This window comes from Embiotoca jacksoni, unplaced genomic scaffold (genome assembly GCF_022577435.1).
Source record: "Embiotoca jacksoni isolate LCO1_2020_lvr unplaced genomic scaffold, fEmbJac1.0.p SCAF_5, whole genome shotgun sequence".
Classification (NCBI taxonomy): domain Eukaryota; kingdom Metazoa; phylum Chordata; class Actinopteri; family Embiotocidae; genus Embiotoca; species Embiotoca jacksoni.
The window spans coordinates 2,383,503-2,399,189 of NW_027185403.1; the positions used below are offsets into that span (position 1 = coordinate 2,383,503).

Sequence of the window (15,687 nt, forward strand, 5' to 3'; positions counted from 1 at the left end):
ACAGGCATTTATGGAGCCAGTGGTCTTTCCTTTATTACGGCTGGTTGTGGCTACGGCTGCATAGTTTTCCTTGACTATGCAACATTTTCTGTCTCTCCAAGCTGTATGGTATATTTAATTTGTATAGGAACGTTTAGATGTAAATATAGGCTGGGAAGAAGTGTGTGGGTGGAGGGATAAAGGGGTTTGCCAACCACCTTTAACTGTCCCTGCGGTTGAGTCATATACACATGAAACAACCCCTGACTCAGACCTGGTGTGGGTTGTCCAGACACTATTGGGAGAAGGGGTGGGTTTGGGGGACCAAGAAGCGAATACTCAAGGGCTCTCGGGAGTCCACACGATGCGTCAACAGCAGCTGCACATGCATTTTAATAAGTCCACACAATATATCTCATGAGGCTTTTTCAGTTCAAAGCCGGAGAAGGAAGAAATTCAGTGACAAGGTCCTGCTTTCCCTTTTAAAAAATGCACTTTAGACTTTAGGCTGCATAATAATACAGTCTGGGTCAGTGAAAATATGAGAGATCTGCGACGGAAATTTGAGGCAGTCCATGCTGGTTATGCAAGTTTATGAGGAAGTCATTAAAGGAAGGAGAAGATTAAGGGAAAGAGTCTGAAGGCGTTTCTTCCTTCATTTTCTGCCTGGCTCTTATCCTTTCTTTACCTGTTAACTGGCAGCAGTCTGGCACAATTTTCGGGGGAGCAGATCTTTGAGCGACTGCAACCCCCTTTAGGTTCAAGTCGTTTTTGTTGGCAAGCGGTACACACACTACTGCTTGTACCTTTGAGCAAGAGACGGCGTTCCTCCCAGCTTCAGGCTTGCTGTTGTGGGCTAATCTCTCTGTGGGGGCAGCAGGTGGAACAAAGAAAAAGAAAATCCCTCCCGGCATCAGTGACTTATGGCAGCAGCATTGACTGAAATGTGAAATACAATGTTAAACCTGAATCACGCTTTGTGTTAGTTGTACGCTATGTAACGTCTCATGTCCATGGTTTATTTAAGTCCCGCTTATTGATGGTTTGTTATTACAATTAATCGATAGTATGCGTGCACTCATCCGTTTATGTACCGTCCTTATGCTTGTATGACATGAAATTTGGTCTCTGATGGCGTTATTGATTTTTCACTCAATATGGCCGGTGTTGCTTTGTCATCCAGTCGTGTTTGTGGAATAGAATATATCTTGCCTAGCACATATGTAGTATATCGGTCTAAGTGGTGGCCAAAGTGTAAATGGTGGGAAATAATTTTTTAGTGTCTGAAAATATAGATCGCACGACTAATGGATGTGGAGTTTTGCCGAGTTTGCTGAAATGGAATATTAATATGTTCTGGTATGAGCTGCTTTAAATGTTACAGACAATAGAGGTGCATATGCGAAAGGCTGAAGGTGCTATTGACAAATTAGTTAAAGACCAACTGATGAACATCCTTTTTAACATTGTTAAATGTTCATGTGGTGTTTCTGTATTTAGAAGACATGTCATGATCAAAATAATAGTCGACGACGTGAATGACTAGTTGTATTTTAGAACTGCAGTGACCCACTGACAGTCTCAAAAATACTGATTCAGACAATAAGGCTTTCTTGCGTCACATACCGAAGGAACCAATCACATCAACTTGGAGGGGTGGGGCTTTCCATATTATCAATCTGCAGGCGAGTAGTGTAGGGGTGGGTGGAGATAGGGGCACATAATATTTGCATATTTATAGATTTGAGTGTAATAAATGCAGGCAAAGGTGTAGACTTGCATGTAATCTGCTTTAAGGGTTTTTCAGATTTATTTTTTTTAACTTGATTAAAACCTCTTAATATCTGGATGTAAATTTGGTGACCGCCAATGAGTTTTTAGACCTTTATCAATGCCAGGAGAGGAACTGGGTGGAGTTAAATAATTGCCTCAAATCTCATTTGATTGGGTCAATGTTTGCATATGTTCTCAAGTTCATCATAAGTCCTTAAAAATATTGTCACGGTAACATGCATTTTAGTGATTTTTGATATAGAAACACTAATAAACTCTTTGTTCATGACATTCATCTTACCAAGAGATTCCTAACAGCAGGAGATGATGTAATGTAGAACAGTTTATTCTCGCTTATTGTTGAACATAAGTTACAGAATAAGATATTGGCAATAAGCCAATATTGGCCCAACTGATTTATAGCTCATGTTTAAATGTTAAAAAAATCAAATTCTTTAATCCAGTCATTTTAATTATCCAAATTTTATCCAATAATTTGTGCCAGTTTAAAAAAAAAAATTTTAACAAAATGTAGACCTAAACATTTGATCAATTAATAGTCAAAACAGGACTCAATATCGGTCTTTTCATAGCCAGCTGTAGATCACTTTTTTATCAGATAAGACCCAGTACAATGTTCTGGCTCTTTTATAAAACATTATCCATCCTTTGGGCAACTTGCACCATTAGACTGTTTCCCCGTGTTAATGTGAGATTAAGTATCTGTCCTGAACATCTCTGTCGTAGAGAAGGAACACGACTTCTCTCTGGAGAGCATTCTGACCTGCTAAAGTGGTGATATAAAGCGTAATAACATCACCTCGATATCAATATAAAGGTGCATTAATGTTTATGCTATATGAGTCTAATAAAACTGGAGTGGGTGTCATTTTTACTCCGAAAAATATACCGCAATAAACCCCTAATACACAACACATCGCTCTCTAATGAACTGACAAATTGGTAGACTTTTCTGTTTCACTTTTCACAAATGTAATGAAATGACAATGCTCTCTTCCCAGACCTTATTAAGCCCTCGCGTATTGTCACTGTTTTATTTTTATCATCCCACATTTAATTACCAAGTTTTGTTACCTTTTTTTTTTTTTTTTTTTTACAAGCTCGTGCTTGTCTCCAAAGTTCAGAATTTTAATAGCTATTAAACATAGGATTAACACTCATCTCCGGGAGGCTTTTTCCTGTGGGAGGAATTCAGATCCGACTGTTTGATGCGGCCGTTTTGACTCTTCACCAAACCAAAGGTTATCAGACACAAAAAAAGAGCAACTGACTCAATCTAGCAAATTTATCTCTAATTAACACGGATTAATTGAGCTTTGACTTCGCTCTGCAAGCCAAGCAGAAGGGTAATTTGCGCATGGAAGCCTATTATTGCCCTGAGGCTGTTGATCCTCACTGTTAAGGGCTCTGGGCCCCAAAACTCCTTCCGTCATGTGACCGTGATCATGTTGCTCTTCCTATGTGTGGGTTAATGAATTATAACAGTTTGCCAGACGGATTCCAGTTTATGAAAATGGAATAATTATCAACGAGGAGTTTGGGAGTTTTAACTGCCATCTGCATGCATTAAGAAACAACAACAAGCCCGCTGCTGCCACTGTTCTTTTGTTTTTCTTCTCATAATCCTCAGAAATACTGCTGCTCTCTCCCTGTAATTATTTGTGTTTGGTCAAATTGAAGGAGACACAGTTGTTTAGTAGTATCCGGGTCACATCCTGCGGAGGTATTCTGTTGCGTGAGAAGTCGGACAGACAGGGGCTTATTAAAGGAGTACAGTGTCATTTTGCATGTTGGCAGGCTCACCTTAAAGCCTGGCTGCCCTTTACAAAGATCCCCTCAATAATGGATAAAGCAAAGAGCATTGCAGTCTCTTCCATCTCACTATGATCCCATTTGATTACTTGCCGATGCTCTTTGGAAAAGGTGGGTTAATTGCACACTCTGGCTGTGGACTAACCTACAAGTTAATAACATCTTTGCTTCAGGGAGGCATCATTATAAGATATAAGCCTCATTAAAATAAAATGATGATTTAATAACTTTCCCTTACAATGACCCTTGTGAGATTGTAGTGTTATTTTGAAGTTATCTGGGAAATTAAGACATCAAACACAGTGTTTTCAAAAACAGCATCCGCCGCTGTTTTGAAAAAGCAGGAACACTAACCATTTGTTCCCCACAGAAACTCCGCTCAGACATATAATGTGTAGTGCTAACATTAAAAATGCGGAGGGATGTGCAAGTGTCAAAGCGGTGACATGGTTTTATCTCTCACTTCAACAGATTTGAGTAATATTGTGTGCATTTTTTTAACCTTAGTTTTTGTCACTCTTCTTTCATATCGGTTTCTCATTATAACCATTTACATTAGGATGAGCTGGACCCGTTGACGCGAGGGCAGCCATGTTAGATGCTAATGTACAAGGGAAGCTGACTGTAATACTGCAGCACCCAGAATGTAGCACCTTCTCTCCCTGCATGATTACACATAATGTTGCTTTCATTATTCCTTTATTCCTCTGCAGCCCAGCTCGGGCGCTCCGAGTTAATTTTCCCTCCTCTTCCTGTCTTCCAAAGTGGTTCTTCCTCTCCGAGCCGTCTTCCAAGTCAAAATATCAAAATTTGACGCTTTGATTATGCTTTTTAAGGGGTGTTGATAATTGCTGGGTAGAGAAAGCAACTGTCTCCCAGCATCCACCATAAACACACGGAGGCTTTTCTCTGTGAAGAGGAATCACATTATGTGCGATGATCAGTGCCTGGGGGCCACATCAAATACAGTCTGAAAACCTTTCCAGAGGAGATAGAGGCAGGCCAATTTCACAAGTGGCTTTTTATTGGTTGATTGCACAGAGACCAAGTTGTTATCTAAATCCTCAAACTACTTGGGCAAAATAAGAAATGCCTGGTGAGCATTCAGGGTGTGCAAGCTTACCCCGCCGATAAATGTCAATGCAAAAATGTTTACAACCAATAGTTTCCCAGGATTACGGCTTTAGAAACTATGTGCAAACTGGATGTGGTGGTTACAAAGTTGACCAGTGACATACAATGTCATTATTAGGGCGTTTAAAAAAAAAAACACACACCATGCCAACTTTAGTTATTATGTTTTCACTTGAACCGTCAGTTTATATAATCCTTAAACAAATGAACAGGTTTCATGGCCCGACAGCCCGCATTCAACTGAATTCACAACACGTGACGTTAAAGAAGTAATCGAAGCTACAACTTAACTGTGGTTTCCCAAAATACGCGTCATATGTTTTCTGTCATTCTCCTCCTTTGCCGAGATCACGATGCACTTCCAACAAGCCTGACCTCCTGTAGGTCCACCATTGCGTGATTTCATTTATTATTTTCTATGATTATATTCCCACTGTATTGGAGCTGTGGGGCAAATTAGTCAGTCAATAATCTGAAATAAAATGTATAATACTGTGAAATGTCATTCTTCTTTATTATGAATGGCTAATTGACAAAATGCTGCGTCATTTATAGAGTAAGTACACTTGTCTCCTTTTTGGGCTGCTTTGTAGCTGCTCAGGAAATTCAGAAATAGATAAAGGGGGGAAAATATGTTGAAAAACGATTTCCGTGATATTCTAAACATGATGAGAGCTTTGGCGAACATATCCCACGGTGTGTGAAGTGAAAGTGAACAGCATGGTGGACCGTAAATGCAATATTGACTGAGACGGTCCAGACAAGAATCAGCAGGACCGTCGTTTCGGTCATTATCTTTTACCACCTGCTGTATCTTTCTTTTTAGTTTGGTGGCTGTTGTTTTGACAGCAACCGAGTCATGTAACCTGATCAATATCCAATAAGGCTTTGTGAATCTTTGCATGGACAATGCCACAGAACAACCAGATTAGATGGGTGATAACAGCGACGTATATAAACACAAGCAAATCACTCCAATGGTGGCTTTCATTTGTCCTCTTAGAGATCATTAACCCTTCATAAACTCTGTGCTCAGAGTTCAGCTGTAAGTGCAGTCAGGTTGGCCCCGTTGTGTGAATTCCTCCAGGTAGTAATCATGCTGTGAGGTCATGAGGCAATGCTTTGTGCCTTTATAACTTTTAATCATTGCTGTGTGCTAAATGTATATAAAGGGTCCTGGTGTGTAGGGGAGTGCAACCTGCAGCACTATCATTATTATCAACAACAGTAACTCTGTGATACCTCAACTTACACTAGTTATAACATATTTACCTAATTGCTGTCTATTGTATCTAGAAATAGATTATATCAAAACACCTTTAAAGAAGAGACCTATATTTTCCTCATCGTTGGGTAAGAAACCCCCATTTCTGTTTCAAGGCCCGACAGCCCGCATTCATCTACATTCAGAACACGTGATATTAAAGAAGTATTCAAAGCTACAGTTTAACTGTGGTTTCCCTGTGGGGCTAATTAGTCGGTAAATAATCTGAAATCAAACACGGGTAGTGGGTATCCACTTTGCCCGGCAGGGGGAGAGACCCTGATGAGCACACTGACCCATGATTGCTTGGCTCAATTTGCTCCAATTAAAAGAGAATCAACTACCGTATTTCTGTGGAGATTTTATCTGACAGACGAGAAAGCGTCTCTTTAGAAGCACGGCTATAGTCTGTACATGATGTGTATCACCATACTAATATTAATATGTCTTTTCTTGATTTATTTAGTGCAAAGAACACAAAACTAAAACTTATTTCGGGTTTTCCCAGAGAAGAAAAACAATGAATTAATAAATATAATTGGTAGAAATGACCGAATTAAACCGAATGAGTGTTTTAACTACTCGACTTTTTTTTTTTAATATATATATTCATTTCTTTGATTTCAGTGTTTAAAACAAATATCATTTATCATCTTTGTCGTTTACAAGTTACAATCTTTACAAGTAAACAAATATGTAGCCTCTAACGGGCCTGGTATTTTAGTACTATATTGTTACCTCGCTTTACACATTGTACACATAGTTTTAGTGAAACAATGCAGTTTTAAGTCAAGATGGTGATTTACCACCTTTAAACGGAAATATTTTTGGCTTATGTTCTTGTTAAAGATCTCTATTTGCTGGTTCACCGTCACTTGATGTACTTTGTTGTCAGTGTGGGCATGCACAAAATAGGGATAAATTGCAATACAATTCTACAAGGTAGTATACACAAATACATTTTTTTTTTTTAAAGTGCGAGCAAAATGAAAGAGTCCTCGTGAGCATGTGCAAAAGGAAAATACAGAGACAGAAACTCAGCGATAACCCGGTGAACATATCAGTAAACTGCCCGGGGAGCAATTCCAATCCCTTGTATACAGTAGCTACACTCTCCCCTTTGGATTCCTTTTAGATAAAAACCTCTGGTAACATTCAGTTACCTGCACACTTGGTCAAAAGTTCAGGGCTACACCGGCTATATTAGTCTGACATGGGACAAATAAGCTTTTATTTAGTGTACGATGGTCCAGCCGTTCCCTCGAAACAGAAAGCAGTTCACAGGAAGACGCGTTCGTGGAGTTGTGACTAAAGGCACATGCAAAGTAAAGAGCTGCAACATGGGAAGGAAGTGTCCCACATATTTGCAGCGATTCATATGGGAATTAGTTTGTGATTGTAATGATAAAATTGTACCAAAAAGAAAAATGTCTTTCCATATGCTCGCCACAGCAGAGGAGTAATTCCCCCTTTAATAGCCAGAAAAAAGGGATTGCGTAAGTTCGAGCCTCTTCGTTGGGCCACTTGTGTACAAATGCTCGGGATGATGGCGTTGCGCAGGTGACCTCAGCACCCCCGACGAAATGGCTGTTCTCAGATTTATGCTGAGTCAGACACCATTAGCTGTTATCATCCCCCTCTCAGGATCCAATCCTGCACTAATGTGGGTCAGGGGCCACATTATAGAAACACCTTCACCGTGCTGTCTTATCTCGCAGTGCACTGCAGGATTTCTACCGTTGGACTGTTACCAAATGTCACTGCAAGTTTTCAGAATATTGAGATGAAATGAAAATGCGTGAAGAAAAAAAATGAGGAGCCTGAAGTAAAAAAAAAAAAAAATTATATTCGTTTCATTCCAGGAACTTTGTTTTCACAAATTTCAGAAAGTCTTGTATTTGGCCTCGTTCCATTTGTGTTAATCGGGAAAAAATATTTTTTTCAGGTGCAATGCTATTACCATGATGTCACTGCTCAAATAGTACATAGTTATCTACAGGAAACAGAAATATTTTAAAAGATGTATGTTCTTCAGATAGATTTTACTGTTGATTTAGAAAAATAAGGTGAATTTAGTTGTTTCTGCATATGGATATTTTTTTTTTCTTTATCTTTTCTTAATCAGTGTCAAAACACTGGACACATTCATTACATGTTATTCACTGTTAAATTATCAAGGAAATTATATGGAAATGAGAATAATAAGTGCTGTAGCCACAAGTGAGGGGGGTGGGGGGATTTACACGTAGAGACCCACCCCACAAGAACAGATAGGTGGGATTTTATTGTCCTGTGGCATCTACCTAATTATATGAAGCATTTGCTTCTGTACTGAGCACACTTCAGTGGGTGCAACTAATGATGCACTTGTGTTATGGTTATCTCAGTCAGGAGTGAACAGGTGAGGGGGTCACTCTTACTCTGATTACACAGTGCTGCAAAGAAATCCAGTCATTATCCTGATTAGACAGATACTTAGTAAATCATCGATTCATATGGTGCCGCAATTCGTCTGGACAGCGTGTGTGCATAAAGTGGTTATTATCTGGGAGGATTCTGCAGAAACACAAGCACACAAGAGAAACACCTGCTGTACAGATGTGTGTCAGAGTGTGCGGTGAATTTTTTTTTGTCTTTACATGAGCTGCCAACACAATATTATGTCACCATTGAACTGTCAGCCGGGAATCCTCACTCCCTAGATAGATAATAACCAACTTGCAGATTAGAACCAGTCCTAACTATTTACCATATTCATACTCTGTATGTGCAATATGGTGCCTTATTCTTACCAACGCTGTTTGTGGTTTTCCACAGGCCAAAACCATCTAGTAATTTTCCTACAAGGTAACAAGATTCAGGAAATTCTGTAAAAAAAAAAAATCAAAAAAATGTTAAGATGGACACCGGAGGAAAAAACTAAAGTCTTATGATCTGTCTGATATTAATAAAAAAAATGTGGTTTGTACCATCCATCTATAGCGCAGGACCACAATGGTTGATGTTCGTCACCAGTCTTTAAGTGTGGTGACCACTTTTTTACCCAAGTTTGATGAACTATTAGAATTGATGAAAGGTTGCATGTCGGGCAAAAACGAGATGAGGAGAGCTCGTATTCTGACACGGAGACAGAGATGGAGCTCTGAGGAGACGCAGGTGTGTGTTTGAGGGTTTATGTGTGTTTGTAGCTAATGAGCAGTATACTTTGTTTTAATGATCCTTCTGATATTTTGTCATGATGCAACCTTATTTTGTCTCCTGTGTTGAAAACAGTGTTATGTGGGCAGTTTAGCGACAAATAGTCAAAGTTCTGTTAAAGTGTGAGATGCCATTTGGTTGTTGGATGTAATTATTTGAACAATCTGAGGCTGGACCACGCTTTTTTTTTTATGTATATATATTGTCTGCATCACATTAGTTGAGATAATCAGCAGAGGAGGGATGGTGATACGGTTGGTGTTTTAGTTTGAGAAATAAATGTCTGATATAAATACTTTAAGTATAATCTATGCATTAATGCTGGCATGCCCCAGTCTAAAAAAGGGAACACTAAGTCTTGAATGCTCGGACTGTTTGGTTCATTAAGACCAACAAAGTACAAAGGGCTTAGTGAGGTGGAACAGCTGCCATTCATGTTACAGCTCAACAAATTAAGAATCTGTTTCTACAGAAAACGTATTTTGTTGTCTCGATGTTGCAAAGCAGCGTTTAATTTATTTAACAGTCAAATGACAAAAGAAACAAATCTTTAAAAAGTTAATTGAAATGTCAGCAAGCACGGTGAATGGCCGTATGTAGTAGTTCTGAGCTCTGGCGCTGAATTTCTCAAACAAGAGGCTGCAGATTTGATAACATACTGTCTGTGACCGGCTTCCTTCAGATGTCTGCAGGGATTTAATGAAGAAGAAATTTTTCAAACAGTATAACGCCATCGTTTACAACAGATACCAAAGTACCAACAACTCGCTTTTCACTGTACTGTTTGCTCTGTACTTGGCACAACAGTATCACAGTCAGGCACAGCAAAGTTCATGTGAAATCAGCGCCCCTTCCACTGGCCGTAGAAATCGATAACTCCCTGCTCTCCGCTCGTTCTGCCTCACATTCTTGCCAAAGTAGCCCGTGTTAACTATTGCAGTAATTTACCAGAAGCTTCAGCGTAAGTGATGTGAGAAGGGTTTTTGCCTCATTACGTTGCAACACAAATCACTGCAATAAACTTTATAATGACTTGCAAATTTACAATGTGATATGGCATTAAGGATCAGAAAAATACAGATACTGATATTGTGATTGATTGATTGATTGAGCATTCTTTATTTTTAAAACATCTTTAAAAGTGTTAAATGTTAGCAGAATGTATACAAAAATGAATTGTATAATAAAAAAAAACATGACTATTGTAGAAACATTTGTGCACTAAAAGTGTTAGTGGAGTCTTGTGTAATGTACCCCTGTCTATAAACATTTGGTATGTGGCCATCAGAGACTGATTTTTTTCCTTTTTTTTTTTAACTACCATTATTTCTAGCCATTTGAATTAATTTCCTATGTTTACATAATTTGTCTCTTTAGATGGGTACCGCATCATATTATCTTTGAACCATAATCTGTTAGCAGAGCCTGAGGAGAAATTCTGATTATTCCTGTCATCGTTTAAATTTAGCACAGGCCATGGCACACCAAATGAGGCAGGGGTGGCTTGCAATCATTGCAACCTGTCACCCAGTCTGTTTGTTGCAAGCAGTGCATCAGGACATATATCTACTTCATGTGCTTATATATGGAAAACCAGGGTACATCAATACATTTAAGTCAGAGCAAGTTGTGTCTTAATGAGTCCGACTGACTCTTTTGAAACTAGGTTTATTTGAAGGGATTTCTGTGCATTTGCTAGCCCTCTGTTAGAATGAATTTCTAAATTGGATTAGAAAAATTCAACATGAGGCTTTTTTCTTTAGGCTTCTGCTGCTTTTGTGGTAATGCTTGTACAGTCACAATATTGCCCCAACATTAAATGATGCTTTTCAACAATTTGTACTTGTTGATTGGGTTTGGTCACACTTGTCCATGAACTGCATAAACTGCCAAACATTTTCTGTTCCCTTTAGAGTTGTGGCCTCCAAGAGAGAGTGTGGAGGATATTTTTAATGGTATTATTTCCAAGTAGCAGAGAAAGAAAATGTGTGTTGAAAAGTAAACTGTCTGGTGGAAAAGTAACAAGATAAGTCACCCTAATCTGTGGTGCGGTCTTTGATTTGCATTAAACACTTTCAGGGCTGCTTGTAAATGACAACAAAAAACTAGCCTTGTGAGCTGAAGTTGTACTTTAATTGTGTGTAAAATATAAAGATAGCTGCCGTCGCTCACCAGGGATGCATTTTAACCAGCACTGCTGTGGCTCGATGGGTATCTCATGGATGACAGCAGACAGATTCAACTGATGGTGAAAAAACATTAAAGAATAGTGTTCTTTAATTCAAGCGGAGAACACTAGGAGGTACCCATCCGAAATGTGTGGAAACCAGTACTTAAACTCTGAAGTTATCAGATGGGAATAGGATGGCAAGAATTAGATGTTAGTGGGGAGTGAGTTTCATTTGTTCTGTTGTCAATAACTCGTAAGGGTACCTTTGGCCCTTATACATTTATTTTTTTTTATATTAACTGATTCTACAGGGACACAGCTATCATGAGGTCCATTCTGAGTGACTGACTAAGCTCTTTCTTTCTCTCTTTGTTATCCTTTGTCTTGCAGAAGCGTGACAGAATGGTCGACTGTATGAGCAAAGTCATGCTGCACACGGTCGTCACATGCTGGCAACCATTCCTGGGACTAGCCCTCGTGGCTGTCTTCGTGGGTTCTACCTTGGGATGTCCCTCGCGCTGCGAGTGTTCAGCGCAGAGCAAGGCAGTCGTCTGTCACCGCAAGCGCATGCCCAGCATCCCGGATGGCATTCCAACCGAGACCAGGATCCTGGACCTGAGTAAGAACAAGCTGACAATGATCAATCCTGATGACTTTATTAACTTTCCTGGCCTTGAGGAACTTGACCTCAGTGGAAATCTTATCAGCTATGTTGAGCCCGGAGCTTTTAACGCTCTTTTTAACATGCACTTGCTCAGCCTCAAGAGCAATCGTATCAAGCTCATTCCTCTGGGCGTCTTCACAGGCTTAACAAATCTTACCCGACTGGATATAAGCGACAACAAGATCGTCATCCTCCTGGATTATATGTTCCAGGACTTGCACAATCTAAAGTTTTTGGAAGTGGGCGACAATGATCTGGTTTACATTTCTCACCGTGCGTTCAGCGGACTTTTGAGCTTGGAGATACTAACCTTAGAAAGGTGCAACCTTACAGTTGTACCCACCGAGGCCCTATCTCACCTGCACAACCTGGTCAGTCTCCATCTACGATACCTCAGCATTAGCACTTTGCATCCATACTCTTTCAAAAAGCTGTTCCGGCTGCGGCATTTAGAAATTGATAATTGGTCTTCACTGGACCATGTGCCAGCTAATACCCTGCATGGACTCAACTTGACGACGCTGTTCATAACCAACACCAACTTGTCCTCCTTCCCTTACCAAGCTCTGAAGCATCTGCCCTACCTGACACATCTCAACCTGTCCTTCAACCGCGTCAGGCACATCGAAGGGGGCATGCTGATGGAGCTGGTGCGCCTGCGAGAGCTGCATCTCGTTGGAGCTCAACTGACCACCATTGAACCGTATGCCTTCCAGGGTCTGCGGGGTCTCAAAGTCCTCAATGTTTCTCACAACCGACTGGACACACTGGAGAAAGGCGTTTTCCAGTCTCCTGAAGCTCTGGAGGTTCTTCTGATCGACAACAACCCCTTAGTGTGTGATTGTCGTCTCATGTGGATCCTACAGAAAAGGCACTCCATCTTTTTTGGGGATTCGCAGCCAGAATGCAGCACACCTGAGGGTATACGCGGTCGCCCTTTCAAGGAGTTTAAGGAGACTCTCCTGTCTTACTATGTGACATGCACCAAGCCAAAAATTCGTGAGAATAAAACACAAACAATTACTGTGGATGAGGGCCAGCAGGCGATGCTGCGCTGCAGTGCCGAGGGGACGCCGAGGCCCACTGTGTCCTGGTTGTCCCCACGTCGACGAGTGCTTACAAGTCGGAGCCACGGTAGAGTGACGGTCCACAACAACGGTACGCTAGAGATCAAGTCAGCAGAGGTACAGGACAGCGGGGTATACCTTTGCCTCGCCTCCAACACTGCTGGGAATGACACCCTGATGACTTCATTGGCAGTGAAAAGTCTTGGATCGCTGTATGCTAACAGGACCCAGTACTACACAGATCCCAGCAATACCACTGCCAATGGGACGACCGGTGGGACCCTCGGTTTGGACCTTAAGACTATTTTAGTGTCTACAGCTATGGGTTGTTTCACGTTCCTGGGGGTGGTCTTGTTTTGTTTCCTGCTCCTTTTCGTTTGGAGCAGAGGAAAAGGAAAACATAAAAACAACATTGACGTTGAGTACGTGCCTCGGTCAAAGTCTAACGGCACTAATGTTGACTCGGCAGAAGGACAAGCTGGCGGGCGTCGTTTTAACATGAAAATGATGTGACTTCTTTTATAGATCCAAGAATCTGGATTGTGGAAATGACCAGACGACAATGTATTTTTTTGAAAATGGGATGACAGAACTTCTCACTGCTGCAGGGAGAATGGTAGTGAAAAAAACTTTGGGGCATCAACATGATCAGCAGGACCTTAAATCAGTGGATCTTGACATAAAGCTTGGATACTGTGTTTCAAATACGGAAAGCGTTGTAGGACTCTAACGTGATTGCCAGCTTCTCAGATGAGGAGTGGAAACAGTTGCCGCCATGGGGACCTGGAGAGAATCTGTGTCATTTATCAGCTTTTTGAAGTTTATATGCCCAAAAAGAACCCTTCAGTTTTTGGTGGCTCTACAAACTCAGCTGAACCGTGTACAGTACAAATTTGTATCTAAGCTATTAACCTACTTTGTTTAGTCTTGCGCCATGCTTACTCACTGAACAAATCAATGAAACAGACCATTATTTCCTACGTTCAATACTTTGCATATGTGTACCTAAATGCTTCACTATGTACATGTATGAACATATTCATTCGAAAGAACTATTCATAGCAATATTCATGGGATGCATTAGCCAAAATTGATACAGTATAACCCCACACGTTCAGCAAGAAAACTCTTCAGACTTTTGGAGTTTCCATTGATTCAGGAAGGGCTTCTTTGGCTGATTATCTGTCCCTGCTCCTCTAATTGACTCCTAAATATTAATGAATATATATTATTTACCAATAAAAAGAAAAGAAAAAAGATTCTATTTATAAAAAAAAAATATTAACAAATTTTCAAAAATCAGCACTGTCCAGGATCTAACATAACACTTGGATCATCATGAATATGGCCCAGTATTGGTCAAAGTATCGACATGAAACCACCTTTTTGTCCTATTTTTGTCTCTTTTTATTCCTTTAACTGTATCTTTGCTGGTTGGCAAACTACACGTGTCAATTTTACTACAGTGACATTTGCATCATTTTCCCCAGTAGGAAATTTGGACTTTGTTGTGGTAGTTCTTCATTTTGTTGTTGAATCATTTAGATTGTGAAAACTTCAAAAGTAAAAGTAAAAAAAATGTATGTGAAATAAATGAAGATGTATTTGTACCAATGCGTCTGACTAAATGGCTAAAACATAATGAAATATTCCTTCCTTCAGCTTCACGGATGGACATCACTTCTTATGAGTATAGTGTAAATATTCGTCTATTATTGCAACAATAAAACAAGGAATTTTCAACTGTTTATTAAACTAAATCTTTTGCAGAAACATTCACATGCAAAGTGACGAAGCCCACATTTGGTAAGACTTGAAGGTTTGCACAGAACTATACTATCTCTTGCATACTGTATACTGCACTGGCAAATAGCAACATACAATATGACCGCATATTTAAATGGTACAGGGAAGTACGGCTGTAATACTCTGCTAAAAACATTCTTAGAAATAGTGTATCAAAAAGTTGTCTAAATATTGAAAATGTTAAAATTCTGAGTTTTTAAAAGTATTTACTTCTACACAGATCAAACTGTAGCATCAACTATTATGTCAGCCATTGTATCTCACTTTAGGCATCATGACTGTACTACGCTTTGGTGTTCACACCTTCAATTACAATTTCCTATGAGAGAAACAGATTTCCCCAAGTGGGAATTTAAGTCACAGAAATTGTTTACCAATTAAATCAATAATGACCTCACACAAGCTAGTGAATCACCCACCAGGCTCACTTAAACAGTTGGTACAATAACATACTCCAGATCTGTATAATTATCCAATTTTGGTTTCTGTTGAATTACTACCGTCATAATTTTGTGTATCTAATGAACTGCGCTTCATTTCTAAGACCACAGATTTATCTTTTAGTTTATTTTATATTTAGTTTAGAATATATTGTCCAGCTTAGTAGTTATTAGACCCCCTTCCGTATTTCGTTTTTACTGACTTGTAGTGCGCCGACCTTATTCTATTTTTGTGTATGCTTTCTGTTTAAAGGACTCAACAGTGTATTTAATATACCTTCATTCTCAGATTTTCTATTTACATATTTAAGAAAATATCCCCAATCAGTTGGAAATATGCATAATCAAGGGCCACAGCT

The 15,687-nt window shown here is 39.7% G+C and overlaps 1 protein-coding gene across 6 annotated transcripts in view; it reads left to right on the plus strand.

Annotated features, from left to right (window-relative positions):
• Positions 1-14,692, plus strand: part of lingo2 (leucine rich repeat and Ig domain containing 2) — a 200,557-nt gene extending 185,865 nt beyond the window's left edge. For all 6 annotated transcript variants that reach the window (XM_069171240.1, XM_069171242.1, XM_069171239.1 and 3 more), the window contains one exon: positions 11,742-14,692. In XM_069171240.1, coding sequence (XP_069027341.1) covers positions 11,754-13,595 — 1,842 coding nt within the window. In that variant the 5' untranslated portion in view covers positions 11,742-11,753 and the 3' untranslated portion in view covers positions 13,596-14,692. The remainder of the gene's footprint in view (positions 1-11,741) is intronic.
• The last annotated feature ends 995 nt before the right edge of the window (positions 14,693-15,687 follow it).